Below are 21,124 nucleotides of genomic sequence, written 5' to 3' on the forward strand. Positions count from 1 at the left end.
TCTCTGGCCTCTGGCTAATGAAGTACGTGATGGGGTTTACAGAGGTTATCGGCCCCCTGCCTCTTCCTGATGAAGCCAGTCTGGTCTGGTTGGATCAGCCTCTGGAGATAACTTTCCAACCCTCTTGCCAGTAGCTGTGTGAAGAGCTTAGCATCGACGTTAAGGAGCGATTTGGGTCTGTACACCTGGCAATAGGTGGGGTCCTTCCCTGATTTTAGTATCTCTACTAACATAGCTTCCAGAAAGGGGAGGGGGTTCCTTACCACTGTCGCTAATGGCATTGAACACATTTTCCGGTGGTCCAGCCAGCAATTCTTGAAACTGTTTGAACAAATCTGCAGTGTAGCCATCTTCCCCGGGGGCTTTCCCACTCTTTAATTTCCAAATGGCTGTCACTATCTCTTCTGCCGTGACTTTGGCTTCCAGGAACTCTATTGCGTCTGTGGAGAGCTTCAGGATGGTCTGGCCTTACAGATATGCTATAATCGCATTGTACCCCTAGTTCTGGTGCCTTTCTATACAGTACTGCAAAGCATCTGGGGATTCCTTCCCGGGGGCCTTCCAGTTTCCCCTTCCTGTCTCTAATCTTCACCACTTGCCTGTCCCCTCTACACCCCCGGATCCTATTAGCCAGCATTGACCCCACCCGGTCACCCTTCTCGTAGTATAGTTGTTTAGCATTTAATTTTCTTGATTACCTTGATTACCTCTCCTTTTGGAGTAGTATGTAGGGATTGCCGCTTATCCCTGATGTCATGCAGGAGGGCTGTTCTGTCTCCAGTCCATCCGTTCAGCCGTGCCCTAAGCCCCTGTATATCTGCCCGTAATCTACTCCCGATGAGACCTCTTTCCTGCTTTTTCCGTGCCCCTTCCACTATCGGCAGCCCCCTCATTGTAGCTTTGGCAGCTTCCCACACCAGGTTGGGGGTGTACTTCCCCTATCATTGGTCTCAAAGAATGCTCTGATCGCTTTCCCCATAAACTCTCTGAAAACCGGGTACCTAAGCAGGGTGTCATTGCACCACCCTGGAGTGACCCTTCTCTTGGCATCGAACTTCCAGGACGCCATGACCATCTTGTGTTCCGACCAAGTGACGGTCTCCACCTTTGGGGTTGTAAAGTACGCTGCCTATTCCCTCGGAATCATCAAGAGGTTGACCCTAGTTTAGGTCGATGGAAGGATGAAAAGAAGGTATAGCTCCCGGCCTGAGGGTGAGAGGTCCTCCAAATGTCTACCCAGAAGTGGTCCTCCAGGAGTCTGGCAAAATCCCTATTCTCCTTCTTGTCTACTCCCCCCCTCCCCCCAAACCCCCTCGCTGACCACCAGCCACCAGGTTCAATATGACCCCCACCAGCATGCCCCCCCCCCTTCTCAAGCGCCACAATGACCTATCTCGTATGTAATTTTCCCTCCATGCGTCAACCCCCAAACGTTTTGCTGCTGTTTAGACACCAATGATTGACTGACTGCCAGAGAAGCACAGCCTTCAGCTGCACTCCTCTGGGCTTTCGCTCACTTTTTATGGGGAAACTGACATGCGCTTAAAACAGTCAGTACTGGGAGACTTTGTTTTCCCTAGTCCATTCCTCATGTTGCAGCTTTTGTGCAACATGTAACAAGTGTGCAATGTATTTTACCATACAGCACACTTGGGTCTCTAGTCATTTCCAAAGGCCCTAGAAATTTGCGCTGGACTTTTTATGAACTGTGCAGATGTGTCATGGACAGGAACGGTGTCAGCTACGTTTTGCATTATTTTTAACCCTTTCTTGCCATGTTAACTGCGTTTGGCACAAATAGGTGGCCTGGCTCCAAAATGGCCATGCCACAAGGTTCTTTGTCCTGTCCTTTGGCCATCTTGCCCCTTCACCTTTCCCAGGTCGAGCCGACCCGGGCCAGTCCTTATTTGGTCATGCACTTTCCCACGAAACCCAATGCTTTCGCGGGCTTCTGCATGTCTTGTGTGTGTGCCTCCAGGATGTGGGCTGGGATGTCTGATCCCAATACACATCCTGGGTGCCAAAGAGTCTGGAATGCCCTGAATGCCTGCGGCCACCGTGGTCCGTGATTGGTCCATGTATGGAGTGTGTGTTTGTGAGCAGATCTCCCATGGGTCCTCTTCGTTTTGGTGCCAAAGGATAAGAGGAGGCTGAAAACACCACTGCCATGTTGATCTCCTGAGTTCACACCGAACAAAGGATAGGAGCCAAGTATCCTGCAACACGAAGCCTAGTCGAGGAACCGCTGGTGACGTGCTGGAAGGTTTGGCACCTTCAGCCCGCTGTCGTCCCATGGTAGCCCTCTGCATCTGGTCGTCCTAGAAGGTCTGCGCAGACGCTTTGACCCATTGGAATAGTGAGACCAACTATTCTCAGCACCTTCATCAAAAACTGCAAGTAAGCTTTCTCGGAAGTGTTCCATAGCCAACCAGTGGACTGACCAGTTTACCCAGTTGCTTTGCTCTGTCACCACGCCGTTTCGAAGAGGCCCTCGAAACTTGGTATACTGCTAGGTCTTTGTCCACGGCATCCTCACACCGAATTTCGTACACTTGGCATTCCAAGGTCTCAAATGAGACGAGTGTTGCAGGACCAGAGTAAACAGGGTTACTATGTTGCACTGCCATGGCAACAACCTGTGGAAGTTCGCTGCCTTTGTGACCTCCTTGCCCCTGAACCTTGCTGCAGTGAAACTGGGTCGATTTGTCCCAGAGAGGAGAAACTGCCACTGTCCCGTTTGGGAATCATCGCTGTATCTTGGGAACTACAAGGTGCCGAGACGTCCTTTTTGCCGCATTCGAACCTGCCAGCGAAGTGGACTGTTCTGGCGAAGTTTGGGTCTACATGCGTCGGGGACCGGTGAGTAGTCCTTACCCCAACCGGTGGCCTCTAGCGCAGGAGCCCATTTTTAGGCACAAGTGGACCCTAAGGGCCCCTTTCCTTTCCACAGCCATTGCGAAATAGCAACTCCATCCCGCACTCTCAAACTGCCTCTGCTCTCAAATGGAGGTCCTTCTTGAATAGTGGGAACTTGTTCTGCATCGCCTCATCCACCTTCCTGAGCTGCTAGAGACCCTTGAAGAGACCCTATCCTGCCCATTGGCACAAGCTCGTGCATGTACCATTGAGCAAAAGGCTCCTCTCTTTGTAGGGCTTGGACTGCCTCTTGGGTGTATTATTGATGTGGAACTGGGTCTAAAGATGACCTGCACTGCCTGTTTCCTTCCCCTCTAGGTTGTCAACGTATTTTGTGCATTTAACCCTTTGGACCCCAATGGTCTCGTATATATTGTATTGAGTGTGATGTATTGGTTTACTTAGTGTTACTGTTATTCTTTGCTGTGGTCAATGTTACAAAGGCCCTGTAATAAATGTGTCTATATGTTTAATATAACACCTGTCTGAAGTAATTTGTAAGTGTCCTTGCTCTGTGTGCTCATTGAGGTCCTTCAGTCACCCTCACCCCTCCTGAGATTTAGTCTTGACCTCCTGCCATAGCTACCCTGATTGGTCTGGCTTGTCCAGAGGTTACACTGTTCCAAGAAACTATGCTGGCCTTCTGAACCTCTGCCCCTCCCAGTGAGAGTTCAGAAATCCTTCTTCACAACCGTGGCCTGTGTGAACATAACCCCGTCAATATGTCCCTTGAGAGCCAGCAATCTCCCCCCAAATCCCCTCTTAACCTGGAGCCCCTTCATCTGGAAGGATCTCGTCAGCACAATTCCCACCCCTTTTTTATGTTCTTTGTTGGAGGCCCAGAACATCTGTCTCACCACTTCTTTCCCCAATCGCTGTTCCATCCCGTTTTTTTTTTTTTTTTTGGTTTTATTACATTTTAAACATAACAGGTTAAACAGCAAATAGGCAATTTCAACTACTTGTTCTCACTACCCTCCCTTCCCCATATTGTAATACCTTTACTTACAATCAGTTCTCCTTCTCCCTCCTGCCATCCTCTCAGGAACAGTGTTACATTGAAGCTGAGTCCACTGATAGGCCTTCCTCATTTAATAATCTATCTTAACCAGATTTGGGTCACTTATTCACACTAGTTAATGCTTGACAGTCATAAATGCTCTCCCGGGCGCTTTCTTTTTGATGCCATGGATGCTCTTCGTTGTAGCGTGCTGTACCTCCCATTTCTGGTTTGTGTGTATTGTAATGTGCCCGGTGCAGGGTTCCGTTTCACATATTATGTTGGGGACAAGTTACGTATTTGTTGATGAAGTCAAACCATAGCGTTTCATATTGGGCGGATCTCCCATGTAGAGCCGCGGTTATCCTCTCCATTAGGCAAATGCTGGTAGAGACGTTTACCCACTCATTTTTGCTTGGGGCTGTGACTGCTTTCCATTTAATTACTATACATGCCCGTGCCGCCAGTAGTAGAGGGCCAATCAAGCCTTTTGCTCTCACATACTTCTCTTCATTTTTCTCCAACCTAAATAATACAAGAAGAGGTGTACACTCATGTTGGATCCCATCTATGTCCCTAATCCAACCTAGGACTTCATCCCAGTACATTCTTATCCAAGGGCATCCCCACCACATGTGCCAATAGTCCGCTCTGTTTTCACATTGGCGCCAGCATAGGGGGCTCACGGATTGAAACATCTTAGAGCCTCTGTGGGTCATATTGCCATCTGTGGAGAGGTTTAGTAGCATGTAGCTTATACTGGGCGGCGATGGTTCCCCTACACTTCTTTGACCATAATTCTGAGTAAATCACTAAGTTAATATCCGCCTCCCATTTGTTCTTGAGTTTAGACGTGGAACCCTTCCCAGCTTCTAGTAAGGTTTTGTACATGATTGAGATCAGCCCCTTGTTTTCACTGAGGGCATCGAGGAGTGACTCGAAGGGGGTGAGGTCTCTTTGTATTTTCTCCCTCCATGGTTCCCTTAGTAATGTGCCCTTAAGTTGAAGGAAGTGGAAGACTGATAGTGTTCCTATGCCCGTTTCACTCTCAAGGTCTGTGATCATAATGAAGTTACCCTCCCTCCAGAGCTGGCCAACCCTCTCCAGTCCCGCCTCGAACCACAGTTGAAACCTGCCGTGATCCGGAATGTCTTCCCGAATTCCTGGTGCCCAGATGTGGCTCAAAGGGGATGGCCACGTTGTGATATGCGCATGTCTGCGCCCTCTCTCAAGATTTCCCAGATAGTTCCGAGGATGGGGTGTTCGCAGATTCTGCAGGTCAATTTGTCCCTTGGTATCCAGAGCCATTCAGATAGGGTGACCGGGGCAAAACTATAATTGTCAAGGTTTACCTTTTGCAGATGTAATTGGTTTCTTAAGTGTGGTATTAGGATCCTCAGTTGCATCACTACATAATACTTCTCGAGATCTGGAAAGCCCACCCCCTTTGTCTTTGGGCAGTGTTAATACTTCACGTGCAATCCTTGGTTTCTTTCCCTGCCATATGAATCCCAGAATGGCCTTCTTCGCCTCTCTAAATAATGATTTTGGCATTATAATCAGGAGCATCTGGATTGGGTATAGAAACCTTGGGAGACACACAATTTAGATTGCTTTTAACCTCCCCATCCATGAAATGATGAGTTTCTGCCACTTAGTTAGGTCATCTTTGAATTTCTCTAGTAGGCAGGGGAAGTTGGCCTCTTACAGGCTGGCTAGGTGTCTCACCAGGTTTATCCCTAGGTACTGTGAAGTAGTTGCTCCAATGGCAAGGCCTAGTGTTGTGTACCTCTCCATGTCTTGTTGGGTGGGTTCGTTGAGGGGGAAAGAGGATGGATTTGCTCTTATTAATTTTGAAAGCAGAGAGGCGACCATAGCGTTCAATCAGTTGTACTGCCCTGGGTATGGATGTCAGTGGGTTTGTGACCTGTAATAATAGGTCATCCGCTTATAGCGCTATCTTATAGTCTCTCTCTTGAACCCTTATCCCTTCCACCAAGTTATCCGCTCCGATTTCTTGAGTAAGAGGTTCGAGTGACAAAGTGAATAATATTGCAGATAAAGGGCAACCCTGTCTAGTACCTCTTCTGAGGGTGAACCATCGTGAATATTAAGAGTTAACTGCCACCGAGGCCTTGGGGGATGGGTAGACCGCTCCCCCCCCCTCTCCTAAAACTCTACCCTACCCGAACCTTTCTTAATATCGCCTCAAGAAGTCCCCACTGTCGAACGCCTTCTCCGCATCAACAGACATGAGAGCCATCCCCTGTTTAAAGTGCATTTCCTGTAGGAATAAAATGGACAACTGGCGTTTCCGGAATATATTGTATGTCAACAACCTTTTGTTTGAGCCGAGCCCATTAAGATTGAGGGTTGCCACCTTGAGCTCAACCAGACCTTTTTCTGGGGTGTTTTCTATACCCGGGACTTCTGCCCTGCCTGGGATGCCTGCTGTCCTTCCCATGTATGTGGTAGATCCCACTCCTTCCCTCCCCCCTTACCCATGTCCCTTCCTCCCTGTTTGCCCTCCCTAGTCCACAACAAAAAGCCCCAGAAGAAACCATAAACATTGAGGGCAAATAGCCCAACCAGGTAGAGACGCCTGGATATCTCCAGGTCACCAGGGTATGTGGTGGCTTGCGGTAGGACTCCGCCACCTCTACCCCGACGAGTATGTAAACATACAGGGGAGTACATTCTTATGCAGGGCCCCCTTTTAGCGTTTCTTGTCGCTGTTCCTTTTGGAGGCAGTGATTGCTGCACCCTCAATTTTTCTGGCACGTCTCAAGCTCCCCTCACTTCTGCGTTCCTGAGGCTGGGCGAATGAAGCGTTCCCTTAACTGGCGTGTGCTCTCCCTTTCCCGCTGCATTTCTTCGCTTTGCAGTTCCTTAAGGAGGTTGTCTGCCTCCTCTCCCTGGCGAAAAACATAATCTTCCCCCTTGATCTCAAATGCCAGAGCAAAAGGGAAACGCCAACAATATCTCGCCCCCTTTTCTTGGAGCCATTTTGTTAAGTGCCTGCATTTCCAGCATTGGCCCAGAGTGAACACAGATGGGTCCTGATAGATTGTCACCTGGGCTCCTTCCCATTCTATTGTGCCCCTCTTCTGTGCCTTTTGGAGGATTTACTTAGCGCGGTACCGCCGTGGACCCTGTGCCCCTATTGACCCTGTCAAATTTGATTTCCCTCTCCTCTGAGGCCCCTAATAGCATGCACAGCAGTCGTTGTAGGGAATTTTCCAGATCTTGTAGCATTTCTGTGTCCTTGCCAGGGAGCCCCCAAATGTGCAGGTTATTCCTCCGTTCCCTGTTTTCCATATCGTCCACCTTGTGCTGGATCTCCCTTTCCCTGCGCTCAAGTTCATGTCGACTTCAATGTCTACTATGTCTGCTGCCCGTTGCGTGTGCTAAAGTGCTTCAAACCGGTCCTCCACCTTTTGTTAGTCTTTCTGTAATGACCCCCATTGAGCCCTGGACCTCAAACCTGAAGACCTGCAGCTCTTTAAGTATTGCTTGGATATCCTGATGCAGGGCCCCCAGGGCATCTTACTTTCTGCAGTGGGACCCCTCTGTGTAGCTCTTCTTGCCTCCACCTCTGGCCTGGTGGGCGAGTTGGGCCCCCTCATTCCCCTGGATGGAGGATTCACTCAGGCAGAGCTACTCCTGGGGCTGTCGCTCACCTCTCCAGGCCTGTGCCAGGCCTGTGCCATTATCTGGGTCTGCACCGTAGTTGCAGGGCTGCGTAAGCCCAGGTACCCGCTCCTCCAGCTCCGGCCGCCTCCACCGCTGTCCGTCCTGGGCTGGGGGTCTCTGTCACACCTGATTCACACTGGGCCCTCTGCCGGCCTCCTCAGACCTCTGCGGTGTTATGGAGGGGGAGGGACAGGGGTGCATCTTCCCCCGCTGGGCCTTTCGCCCTCTATATTTACTTCCTGCGGTATAGCGGTGCTGGTGCTCCTCATTGGCTCCCTCTGCCTGATGCGGGTGATGGTGCCGTTCCCCGGCAGCGATTTCACTGCATTGCGTGCCAGCTGTCCCCTGTCCTCTCTCGCCTTTGAGGTCGGGGGAGGCCTGCGGATCTCTTCGTATGGTTAGCAGCTGATCTAAGGCCACCTCATTGCAGCAGCCCAAAACACGTCCCATTGATCTGTGGTCCTGATCCGTTAACTGCTTTGGAGCTGGTGGTCCGGCTCTGGCCACCTTCGGGGCCTTAACTATACTTCTTTTCTAGGCCAAGTGTGGCCATCTTCCTCCAAGCCCCCTGGTGGTCTTTTAAAAAAAATGTATAATAGCTGCTTTTGCAACCTCCACCCCCTCCCAATATCCATTTTCCTCTGATTGTGCAACTGTTGCTAACAGCTATGGTTACTTTGGTGGCGTGTTCGTAAGCAACTTTCACACACCCCGAAAGGGACAGAGACCAAGTGTGACGTGAGGCTCAAAGTGCCGCATCAGTATATGATATGCCAGGTACATCTAGTATACCTGGAATGTGTATACTAGGAAGGATATTGTGTGAAATGTTAAAGTTCTTCCTAAATTCTATTGCATTACGATCTATTGTGACAATCTACGCTTGTAGTCAAAGTATGAATATACCAACAAATCAAAATGGGGATATACTGGGTTAGCCAAGCTGAGAATATACCAGGGATAGTAAAGATGGGATTGTACAAATGAGTATACTGGAATTGTCACTGGCACCCAGTTTAAATCTTAAATTTAGAATGTACTGCGTTGAATAAAATGTATATACACTGTCAGCAGGACTTGCATAATCTACTAGCCCACTCGCTTTGGTGAGGAGATTTAATGACGGACGAGTATTGTGATGTTTGAAACTTTTGACATTTACTGCAAACAAACATTTTTGCAATAAATGGCAAATAAGTTTCATTACGCATGGCTGGCAGCATTGCACCAACTATGAAGTGTGCTTATGGTGACATGCACCACTTTACAGATAGCACTGGTAAAACTGTCACCTGTTGGCATGGTGGGAGTGCATTTCTTTTAGGTAGAGTATGTAAACTAAGGATCTCGCCCTGCATGGTATGTGGGTTTAAGAATGTCCAAGACCTGATCCTGGGATAGTAAATATGGTATGTACTTGTGCACACTGTTAGTATACTGTGGTTGAATCATCTGTTAATGTAGAGGCATTGTGAACATTGGTAATGTCAAACAGATGGTGTACTTTGATTTTGCAAACTAGAAGTATACTATATTGGACTTACTGACAGTTGCTGGACAAAGAGCAAATGCCCAGGATGTTTTTTTTAGAAACAAAGTATACCCTAATTGCCAAAAGGAGAAAGTCCCAGGACTGTTTAAACTGGGAATATTCTGGGATTATGTCAACTGGTCAAAAACCCCAATTTGGCAGCCACATTGTAATGGCATTGTCACACAGAATACAGTTAGTTTGTCAAACTAGGAATATCCTGTGGATTACACACATTTATTACTGGAGTTGTCGTTGTGCAAACTGGAACTATGCTGGGATTTTGCAACTACACTGCAGCAGATTGGAAATAAACTGGGGGTTTCCACGCTCGTGGTTTGAAATACTTTTTTTTCAATACAGGGAAGTTAACCGAATTGTAAAATGTTGCACGTTAGGGTAGACCAAGAATTGTTGAACAGTAAATGTATGTTGGAGTTGTTCAAAGTAGTGAGTATATATTGATTGTTAACACTAAGAATATACTGGTGTAGTAAAGCAGGCAGTGTATGGGGGCTGTCTTATTTTGTGTGTAGACTGTGATGTGCAAACTAGAAATACAACAGTGGGGTTCAAAATGTTTACTAGAATTGTCGAAGTTTGGAGATTATGGGATTGTCAAACTCCGATATAGTGGCATTAAAATGGAAACATACTGCGTTCATCGAGCTGGAAAATTGTATGAGACTACTATATTGACATTCCAGGTTTTCATAACCCTAGTATACGCCTAAACGGGATATATTGGGAATATATTGGGATTGTTAAATGTCAAATATAATCTCGGGCATCTAGAATGAGCTACTGGAATACATTTAGCCTGTGCTAACTCGACATACACTGGGGATGTCAGAGGTTTGTGTCTAGGGCTTGCTTTATAGCAGGAGCATATATTCTTGGTTGTAGGGCAAGCGTAATAAGATTAGAGCTAGTTGTAGGCCAGACACAGTGAAATGATTTCCACGTTTTGTTGTTGATGACCAAGCTTGACTGGTGTTAGTTCACGTGCTAACACCTTTGCAACCATTGTTTTTCAATCGGGGCTAAAACCAGCAATATTTTATCATTCTGCTGGGTTTAAAACTAGCAGTGTTGGTGACGCGACTCAATTTATGCTGTGTGGGTTCTGACATCACTAGATTTGTCTCTCTATTTGCAGTGCATATGTGGTTATGTGCTGGTACGAAAACCAACTACTTTTGCTAGAACGTGGGCATTTAGTAGTATGGAGCATGAAGAAAACTGGATGTTGTCATGCATGCAACAAGCCATGATGTGCCAAATGGGCATAATAAAAGCAAGCAGTGAATTGCTGTATGTAAGGTAATGGCCCAAAATGTCGCCCTCATAATGCCGACGGCCGACATTTCTTTTAGACCCCCTTTTACCACATATACATGTGAGGGGTATGTGATATTATAGTAATATTGGGGGAATGCGGGGGTCTCCCCCGGAATATGTATGTGGTGTAACGTGGGTTAAAAAAAGGTCGGAATTTCGGCTGTCGGAATTATGGGGGTCGCAGTGATCGCATAGATCTGTATCTATGAGTGGCTATACAGAAAACTGGCAATTATGTGTCAAGTAATCCTTATGTAAACTGACATCTTGATTGTTGACTTCAAATACACTGGGAGACTTGGTGCCTTCTAGTAGAATTTATTTTAGTTTTTTTTTTTTAAGTGGGGAAGATGGACAACCTATGTCATTTTGAAAATGTTATTTTTCGGTGTGCCTACATGCAAGGTTCTGTAGGCTGTTGGCTTCAGAGAGATCCACCAAAAATCTCTTGTAGTCTACAATAGCTATTGTCTCTGTGTTGGATATTTCATTTTGAACCCCCAAAGGTTTCTGTATTTTGGTTTATAGAATACAGTGGCTTTGTGTTTCATAGCTACAGCTCACCTTTAATTTGTACATGTTCTGAATGTGTTCAAGGCTTTGTCGAATTTGAGTAAGGCACATTACTTCAAGTACTTGTAGATCAGCTACTTTCAAATATACCGGTTCTTGCTTTGCTCGAATTCTGCCTATAGTGTGGATGTTTCTTCTGAGAGAGCAACTGTTTGTTTTTCCAGTCCATGGGGCCTTGGAGTATGTGGATGAAGCGCTGGAGAGAAATGATGCCCCTGCTCTGTACAGTGCCTTGCAGGATCCTGCCCTTGCTCTGCGCAGGGTCCACCGGGAAAATGCTGAGTGGTATCTGGAACAGCTAATCGTTGATCGAGAGCAGAAAGCATTGGTAAGCCAAGGAACAAGGAGCTGTACATAACTAATATAAAAAACACAACCGCAGAAATAAACTAGAAGGAACGTGTTAGTGTCTGAAGTGTATACTATTAAAGACCTACTTTTGTTACGTTAACGGCCGATTACTTTACACCAATTCTGAAGTCCTATTGTTAGTAATAGATTGTGGCTGACAGGAAGTTAGTGTTCCTTCTCGGATGGAACAGAGTACTTGAACCATAAATAATCTTTTCACCCATAACTGTCTGCATATTGGTTGCATTAAAATCCTTGTCATTAATTAACTGTCCAGTTTGTCGATGTGAAAGAGGCATTTAAGTGTCATTTGGCCAACCACAGATTGCAACCCTGGCAGCAGCCAAAGTGTTGAAGGCGAGGTGATAGTGGTTCAATTGCTTTGTATTTTACTTATGGAAGGGCACCTTCAATGGGCAAAATAATGTAGTGATTGCCTATGTGTAATAAGACAACCAAGCCAAAAATGGCCTTTAACAATCTTTAACATGAGTAGTTTATAAAAACGCATGGGTTCATATGATCTGTGCGCCAGTGCCATGGAACCATTAAGTAATGACAGTTGGGAGACGGTTACTGATCATTCAATTGGCAGGTTTATGCATTGGACGCTCCTGTGATAGATCTAAATATCTATTAATGGAAATCACTGAAGGAAAATGAGCCCCTTTTTATTTGTGTGATCTTCCCATTGCAGGAACTAGGGTGCGTGGAACTGCTGGACAAGCAGGAGATCCAAGCGGGGCTTGACGCAGCCAATTTGACTGCAAACCAAGAATACACCAGTAAGATTTTCACCTTTTTGTCCTTCTCGGCTCTTGTTTTTATGCAAGTTTAATATTTGTTTTAATCTACATTTGTAGGTTTCCTTTCAAGTGTTGAGCAAGAATTTGTCTAAAAGTATGAGTCGTATGTGTCCGTTGTGAGATGGGACTGTGGGCATGTGATCCACAGATGAGTTTCAACATCCCACACTAGGTTTTATGAAGGGCCTGATTTCATTTTCTCAGCGCAGCAAAGAAGTAGTGATACTAGGTACATTCATTTTAAAAATGTTATTTTTGGGAAATCTTTTCGCAGGGAGATTGGGGTATGGGCTAGAGAAATGCAAAGTTACAAAGTGTCTATGATGATAACCATAATGCAGATCATTTTAACTTGCAGTGATCAAGGCAGTGGTCTGTATAAATGCTGCAATCCGCAAGGGCTATGCTGAAAAAACGGTGGAGGCCCTCGGAGATCCAGATGCTCAGCTGCCCGAGGTGCACCCTTTTGCAGCAGAGCTTTATCAGAAGGAGCTTTCTGTGCTGCAGAGACAGAAGACAGAGGTGAGGAAGAGCACCACTATTATAGAGAGGTGGCCGTGCAGTGTTTGGGTCCCACGTTGAAATCCTGGCACTAGATTGTAAACTGCACCCAAATGCTCACTGGTGAGTTCACCAACATTGGTAAAGTAAGGACCAAATAATTCTGCTTGATTCTGCGATTTGTCTCCTGGAACCCATTTATAGATTGCTGGGATAGTCTTTGTAGTAAGCAGATGCCATAATTAATTTAAAAGGGAGTGGGAGGAGGGTTGATGGGGAGGGATGTAGACTGAAGGCAAACCCTGTATGGGTCCGAATACAAATTTAATGTTTTTTATTTTGATTTGTACAAGGCCAAAACATGCAGTTGCTCACTTCAGGCTGCCAGTGATGTCAGATGATAGACCGGAGCAGATGAAGGAAGAGCAGATTTTAATTCTTGCCAAGTCTGGCCAGCAGTATTGCAGATACAGTATTCCTCAAATCTTGGCGAGCCAAAATGTTCTATTTCTTTTAGATATTTTGGTGAAGTTGTATGACAGATGGATCTTCCGGAGTACTGAGCCCCTTTAATCGAGGCAGATTTTCACTAACCCTAGTCTACTGTAGATCTCTGTATGAAGCCTGAAATTCTTGATCAGAAATGTACAGGTGCAACTATAGAGATCCATTGTATGTAACGTTCCTTGACCTAGCCTAGACATTTGATTCATGACACTGGAATCATCTTGTGGCCACCTTAGTTATAAATCCCTGGATTTATACTAGCTCTAATAAATGATTTATTATGATTCATCGAATGCTCTGTAATATAACTTACGAGGGAGACACGTCCTTTTCTTACAACGGTGTGTAGCTGGAATGTCCATTGAATACTTTTTATTTTTATATCCATTCATTTCAAGAATGCTATAAAGGACATTCAATGCAGTGAATTTGGCTGATGTTAGTTTTGTTTAGTTCTTTTACTGCGAACACTATAAATCAGTCACAATATGCAGTTGTATCCACTTTGTGTCCTATGCTTGTATGGCTTTGCCATGGATTTGTTTCTCATCCATGTCATGTAATCCAACTCTGCTATTTGCTTAATGTGATCTGTCTACAAGTGGGCTGAGTTTGTGTATCTGTTCAGAGCTCCACTTATGTTTGCTATGATACTTCCCTGCCACACCACATACAAAAAGTAATGCCTCACTTATTTTCACTGGGAGATGTCACGCCAAAAATCATTGTTAGTAATGCAGGATTGGAAGTGCTGGACTAATTTGCATGTCATGCAACAGGCATACAGTACAACTAATGTGGGGCTGGCAAGTAAGGCTGGGTGTGGTTTACCCGCATGTCCAATCTGTTGGTGAGTACTGTAGTTATGTACTGTTAAATTATGGTGGGGAAGTATGCTTTGTTACACATCTATCCTCGCCATATCGCTTCAATACCATGCAGTAGGTCATGCTCAACAGAATTGTCAGTTGAAAGTTCAGCGGCTACCCACGCTTCTGTTCTACAGCATTAGCACTTCAGGCTCCTGGGCTTTAAGACACAGCAAAGTAATAGCATATTGGTTAGAATGGCATGCAGCCATGCCATGAACATGTGTCTATATCATTGCTTGCGTGGGAATCGAAGAACCAAGTTCTTCTGGTTTTTCACAAGTTACAGGCTCAGTCTGGAGGTCAAAGGGTCTATTTTTTTTATTATACTCTAGAGCGAGTCACCTGGTGAGATTTCTAGTTTTTCACATGCACATTTTGGTAATTGTCTCCTTTGTGATTCACTGCCACTATCCGTTGTGATTTCCCTCTTCTCTGAAGCAACGTTCCTTTTGAGAAGGGCTCATCCTACTTTTGTGTGTACCTTTGCGAGGCTCTGGGGCAATGCGGGAGAAACGGTGGGTGGAATCTGGCAATTGGGTGTTGGCGGAGTCCTAAACATTTCTGCATTCTTTTCTCACTCTGCCAAATTAAGCCCACTGTGTTGGGGAGCACAAACTCCCTAGTGAGGAAGGGAGACACATGGTGTGGTTGCCTTGGCCGCTACCTGGTATGCCAACCAGAGTGATGAATGAAGCGGGATCCAACCGGCTTGCTGTCCCCACAGAAACATGGTAACTTGGCCTCATAACACCTGAGAACTTCGTCCCCCAGAAAACATCAGTAGGTAGCAGACCGGTCTTCCAACAAGCAGGAAAACCCAAAGGCGTAGAGAAGCCTACCACTGATGGTGAGCAAGCCAGGCAAGTTTTAAGGGAAAGCTGTGATATGCCTTTGTGAGATCCTAAGAAGAAAGGTAAAAGCACAGAGGCTAAATGAAAGACCAGACTGTGAGCAACTCCCAATGGAGCCTTTCGAGGAACATTTATTAGTTTGGTTTTGATTTGCTTCGGGATGGACATTAGGATTAAGACTCATTAGGCCATGTTTTGTTACTTTTGTTTCTAATGAATCTCCTCCTCCCACGGAGTCCATCTGTGATGCACCCATGCACAGCACAGCTGACACTGGAGACGTTCACTAGAAGGTGTTGTGCCTTGAAGCAGACTCTCCTCTACAGTCCATGCTTTAGCTCGAGAAGTGATGGCACCCAGAATGCATATCGATTACACCATGCTGCCTGACCTCAGTTCCACACTTCCCTTCCCCTCTCCCCAGCAACTGAGGGACCAAATATCAATGAACCAAAGCAGGACCTCTTCCTTAAAGCTTTCGGAGCATGGCGTAGGTAGGTAGGTAGGGAGGGTGATGAGAAATCTGTGGCAGCAGCCATCCATCAGAAAGAACAGTACTCACAGCAGATTCCCAAAGCTAAACTCTTATCGGACCCAAAAACATTTTAGGACTCCTCATCCAAAATGAGCATAGAGACAATATTTCTACATAAAGGTATTCAAAATAGCAACCTGCCAAATGTCCAGCGCTGGGGTCTCCTCTTTGCAAAGGTGAAGTTGCTGCCACTCTCCAGTTCAGTAATCCGTAAGCCCCAAGACCTGGGGGAATCTCCTTGCCTGCCAACCTGTAATACACTGCGAGACAGAGTCTTTTCCATCTCAACAGTTTGTCGCTATGCAGCAAATCCCACCTTATTCCCTCCACAAAAACCTTGCTAAAATCCATGAATCGAGCTGCATAGAAACTCGATTCCTTTTTAAGGAGCATTTTATACAATCACCTTCTGATGGATGAGGAAAGAAAATTAGCAGGTCGATTCTGGCTTAGGTGGAACTCTTGTATTACCTTGCGAAGTCAGACTTGCAAAGTATCTTTTTTAAGACGCGCAAATAAGTCTGTTTCACAGAGAGGGCTTGTAATTCGCTCACTCTTCTGGCCAATGTTATGGCCACGAGGAAGACGGCTTCGAGTCTTAAATGTCATAATGGATAAGAATGTGGAGGTTCAAAGCGAGAGCCATACAAACAAAACTAAGAACCACACTCCAATCCCAGGGTGGGACTAGAAATGATCTCGGAGGAAACATGTTCGCAAGTCCTTTAAGAAACCAGAACACAGTGCGGATAATGGTATGGCCACAGTGCTTGCATCCTAATGACTAAGACTGAACCATGTAGCCTTTACCAATCTGAAGACCCAGCCAGTGACAGAAGAAACTGCAACATTGAAGAGGTGGCAGGTTCAGGGGCTCTCGCATGAAGGCTGAGCGTATTGAGAATTTGATGCAGAACCTGCCCCGCAGATTTGGGGAGAACATTTGCTCTTTGGGAAGCATCAAGGACATATAGACCTGGAAAGGAGATCTCGATACCCAATCCTGTGACCCAATCCAAGGTAGTTAGTATTACTGTTGTCCTGAATCTTAACTCCTGAGAACCTGCTGGGTGACTGGAATAGGGAGGATTGCAGAGAGGCGATCAAAGTCACAATCCATCAGAACCTCATCACCCCACTCCTGCCCCTCTTGGGGGCAATTCCCTGCAGCAGAACATGTCCACATGAGGAGCTGACTGACGTGAAATGACTGTCTAGGAGAGGCTTTGTCAAGGCACACCACACCACCTTCTGGTGAAAATGTTTCCAGTGTCGGCTGTGTTGTCCAGGGATTTTTCTAAAATGAGGAATATGTTGGAGGAGCCATCCATCAGAAAGAAAATGACCCCAGGTAAGTTATTTGTTTTTTTATTATCTTAGCAATGAGGCTAAAAGGTGCTGAAATTAGGTTTTGAGACTTCTCTGTTGGCTACAGCACTTGAACGTGTTGATTGCTGTGTCGCAGACAATACATCGTTTTATGATTTTAGAACCTTATGAACTAAAAGATGAACATCCCAAAAGACACACTTTCCATTGGCCCATTCCTATCCCTGTTTTGCCTCAACCAATCTATGATGGATTTAGAGAAACCCCTTGGGACCTGCAGGTGTATAGCTCAACCCATCCCTGTTTAAACTTTCACTGGTTGAATGGTATCTGCCCATCTGACTGCATGTGTTTCACTGCATTTTGTGGTAGGGCATCTCATTTCATATTAGCACGGTAAATTTGGTCTGGAGGCGGTAAAATTGGGGTTGGTTGGGAACCATGCACATTCTGGTGTTCCATGTATCATTACTCTGCCTATCACATGATCGGTTAAAAACAAACTACCCTCGTCTTATTCAAAGCTTGGTGCTCAAGAACATGATTACTTTGTCAACAAAGTCCCATCTACTGATTCGTCAACTGAATTTTTCTGGTACCACAGTGTCTTAAGTCTAAGTTTGTAATTGCTGGCCAGATCTTCTGCTCTAATGTTGGTCCTGTACTTAATGACACAAGTTAAACTGCCAAGTTTGCGGTTTGTGAATTGGAAATCTCCAGAATTGAATATGTATCTACTTGTTGGTCCAGTGTAAATGTTTGTTAAATGGCAATATATTGCTGATTGCTCTAGGTCTATTTCTCCCTTCCCCGTTTTGCTCACTTCAGAGGATGAACAAGAGCCCTTATTTTAATATCAGATCACGACACTTTATAACACTGGGCCAAGAAGCAACGTTTTCCTTAATATGGTCACATCTTGAAATAGTGATTCATGCTAGATCCCGGCTGTTTTTAACACGGTACTAGGCGCTATTACCCAGTTTAATGGTTCTTAACTTTATAATCCTCTGAAGGGTGAAGGGTTGTGTCTGCACTGCCGGGATTTGTGTTCACCACCCCAGGCTGGCTCCATGTCTGAGCAAAACAAAGAGGTGATGGCTGGAAGGTTTCAAATTAATCTGAGCCTCTGGCATTGCTGTGAGCAACCCTCCAGACCACAGTTCTTCGCCTGCCAAGCCATTACAAAAGGGGAAAGACCATATGCAAATTGGGCTTGGTCGCACCCCAAAGTGGGTATTCCAGCCCGAACTGCTTGGTCACATCCCTTCTGCACGAGACCACAAGCATCCCCAAACATGGGGTGGGACCAAGCCTGATTTGCATATGGTCTTTCCCCTTTTGTAATGGCTTGGCAGGCGAAGAACAATGGTCTGGAGGGTTGCCCATAGCAATGCCAGAGGCTCAGATGAATTCAAAACGTTCCAGCCATCAACTTTATTATTATTTTTTTTTTTTTTAAGCTCCATGTCTGAGGCATGAGTTTGTCTAACTGAGAGATTTGCATCTAATTACTTTGGTACACGTTTGCGTAAAATAAAGAAAATGGACCTTGGTATACTGAGCATCGGATCTCCTCTGCATCAAGAGAATTACTAGTGAGATCTAGGTTAAATACCCTGCCCGCCCAACTGCAAAGTGCACCAACGATAGGCCTGGTTGTGATCCCACTTGCCAATGTGGGATGAGCTTAGCTGCTGACCGGGAATAACAGTTTCTGATTTCTTAAAATCCCAGTTTCCAGAAGAGAAATTCTGAGACAATTTTGTGGCTTGCTGAATATGAAATTGAGCTCAATTTTGCATCTTTTGAAAAGGCCTATAATATTTTAGTGTCACTTTAGTGTATGCTTATTGAAATTGCTGGAAAAGTATTCAAACCTAAGAAATGGCGTTGGGGGTTGCCAGTCTGAAATTAACCTTGGGCAATTTGTAATGATGGACCATCCCTTAAAGATGGCTATTGTTGGTTTGAGAGGTTGTTGATCCTTCTTTGAGCAGAGCTTTAGTTTTTATATGTACTGCTTAAGTAACTTATTGAAATATTCAAGAATGCATTTTGAGAATGGTGGAAGTTGAATAAATGTGTATTTTTTATTTATATATTTTTTTGTATTTTTTTATGTAATCCTAAACCTTTTTTCCTTATGCCTTAACCTTGCTTTCCCTGGACCACCCCCTTCCGCTTCCCTCCTGCATACCGATTTCTGCTTTCACATGTGATAGTGTTATATTACCTTTTCACCAAGCATAGCAATGATGTAGTATGGTTTCTTGGTAATCTGTACAGGGGGAGTTGTTGCAGGAGGAACTGTATGTTGCAGTGGAGATGCTCTCGGCTGTCGCTTTGATCAACAGGGCCATAGAAACCAGGAACCTGAATGCATTTTGGGAGAACCTAACTAATGCTGCAACTGGCTTGACAGATGTTGAAGAGGAGAACATGCAGAGGTATGTCCATTATCCTTTAATTTAAAAAGGATTTAAAAAGTATTGTCTTTTAATTGCACAGCATTTTTTGAGCAGGCAAAAAGAAATGTGGGTGATCCTGGTTAAGCTGTGAACTAATGACAGGAGTTATTAGAATGTGTTGGTCAGTGGTGCAAAGTGTCGGTCTGTGGCTGGATGTGGGGGTTGGTGGGGCCCCTGTCTGTCTGGGCCCATTCCACATCTGAGCCAGTGTCTGCTGCTGGGCAGGTGTGTTGGCCAGAGGCTGTCCATGATTGTCCATCCTGTGCCCGTTTAAATGGTGCAGATACCATTGGTGGACCGGGTGGTGACTCTAGTCCAAATCCTGGATAAAAGGACGACTCCTGCAGCCATTTGGCAGATTATTATTGGAGCCAAGGCCCCTATGAAGGAGTGCAGCCCACTGAAGACCTGTGGATGACTGTTGTAGCAGACCAAAATTGCCTCCAACCAAGTCCGGTGAAGCCTCTAATGATCTCCAGAACGACCTAGTCAGTGCTTCAACCCCTCGACTGGTAGGTAGCAACCTGTCCCAAACCTTGCGTGGTGACCTGTGCCTGCTGAGCCTTCGACCGACCGGACACGGAATCCCTGAAGTGCTTGCCAAAGCAATTTCAATGAGGAGGTGGGGGAGTTACACTCATACAATTGTCCTAACAGAAATAATAAAGTAAAACCAACAGCATTACTTTTGGGAAGAGGCACAACCAAATCACAGGTGAGTAATATACCCTTAGATCTACTTTCTGTTAGAATGGCGAAACAGTTTCTAAGGAAAGAAAGATGTTGCATGTACTTCCGAGTAGTGCAACACACTTTCAAGGTAGCTAAGAACTTTTGTAACTGTTCACTCTGAGTTTGTTACCAACCAACTTCTTTCGCAAGTAAGTAACTTTTAAACACTAATTTTCTTTTCTATGCAAAAGGCCCCATCATTTAAGTCTTTCCCTTATTCTTGGAGCATGAGTGTTCTCAGTGACAGAAGGGGGGTCACTAGGGTCTAGTGTCCAACAGGCAGTGTCAGGATAGGTTCTTAATAAGCAAAAGGCAGAGTTCCTAAAGAAGACTGTTCAAATGGGTGAGTATTTTACTTCTAGAGTTAGTTGAGAGTCCAGGGGCTTCACAGAAGACACCCTAGGAGGATTCCAGCAGTGGGCCCAGGTGAATGGGACGAGAGGCCTCCCAATCACATTAATCACCGAAAAACTACTCCGGAATCACAAGAGACTTAAGGTCAGTAAATACCCAAGCCAGCACAGTACCTCAGCACAGAAGAAGAATTTGCAGCAGGAGGACTTCAGGATCTGCAGCCAAAAACCAAGCCGGTGGAGTCCTTGTTGTGGTGACTGGAAACAGGACCTTGGAAGGGACTTTGCAGCAGGGATCAACAGGGAAGGCTCTAGGCAAGGTTTTGCTTGTGGCTGGATGCGGCTCTGTGGATTTGGCGCCTTTTTCAGGAGCACAGAAGAAGACAGAATATCGCTGGTTGGATTCTCGTTGTTACAAAGGCCCAGCACTCTCTGGAGATCCAACAGGATGCCCACGAAGTTTCCATGAGATTTGGGATTCGTAAGACCGTGCACTGCATAATGGCTCGAGGTCCCAGGGTATTTGGGTATTGCAGCCCGGCAAGGTCGCAGCATGGCGTGGGATGACTCAAAATGCAGGTCTTTTTGAGTCTAGTAGGTCTCAGCAAGCTCTGGGCCGTCGTTTTTGTAGTCCCCAGGTCAGTTGGAAGGAAGGGATACAGCAGGCTCTGGTAAGACAGCAGGCTCTCTGGTCGCTGGAAATCGCCTCAGCTGCTTTTCCTTCATCCTCTTCGGTTTTGGTTCCAGTGGTCGACGGGTCTT

The 21,124-nt window shown here is 45.7% G+C and overlaps 1 protein-coding gene across 2 annotated transcripts in view; it reads left to right on the top strand.

Annotated features, from left to right (window-relative positions):
* IQGAP3 (IQ motif containing GTPase activating protein 3) overlaps nt 1–21,124 on the top strand; it is a 1,503,259-nt gene that overhangs the window by 248,252 nt on the left and 1,233,883 nt on the right. For both annotated transcript variants that reach the window (XM_069607146.1, XM_069607147.1), the window contains exons 10-13: nt 11,219–11,382; nt 12,103–12,190; nt 12,570–12,733; nt 19,096–19,256. In XM_069607146.1, the coding sequence (XP_069463247.1) occupies nt 11,219–11,382; nt 12,103–12,190; nt 12,570–12,733; nt 19,096–19,256 (577 nt within the window). The remainder of the gene's footprint in view (nt 1–11,218; nt 11,383–12,102; nt 12,191–12,569; nt 12,734–19,095; nt 19,257–21,124) is intronic.

This window comes from Ambystoma mexicanum, chromosome 1p, assembly GCF_040938575.1.
Source record: "Ambystoma mexicanum isolate Mex_15411 chromosome 1p, UKY_AmexF1_1, whole genome shotgun sequence".
Lineage (NCBI taxonomy): Eukaryota > Metazoa > Chordata > Amphibia > Caudata > Ambystomatidae > Ambystoma > Ambystoma mexicanum.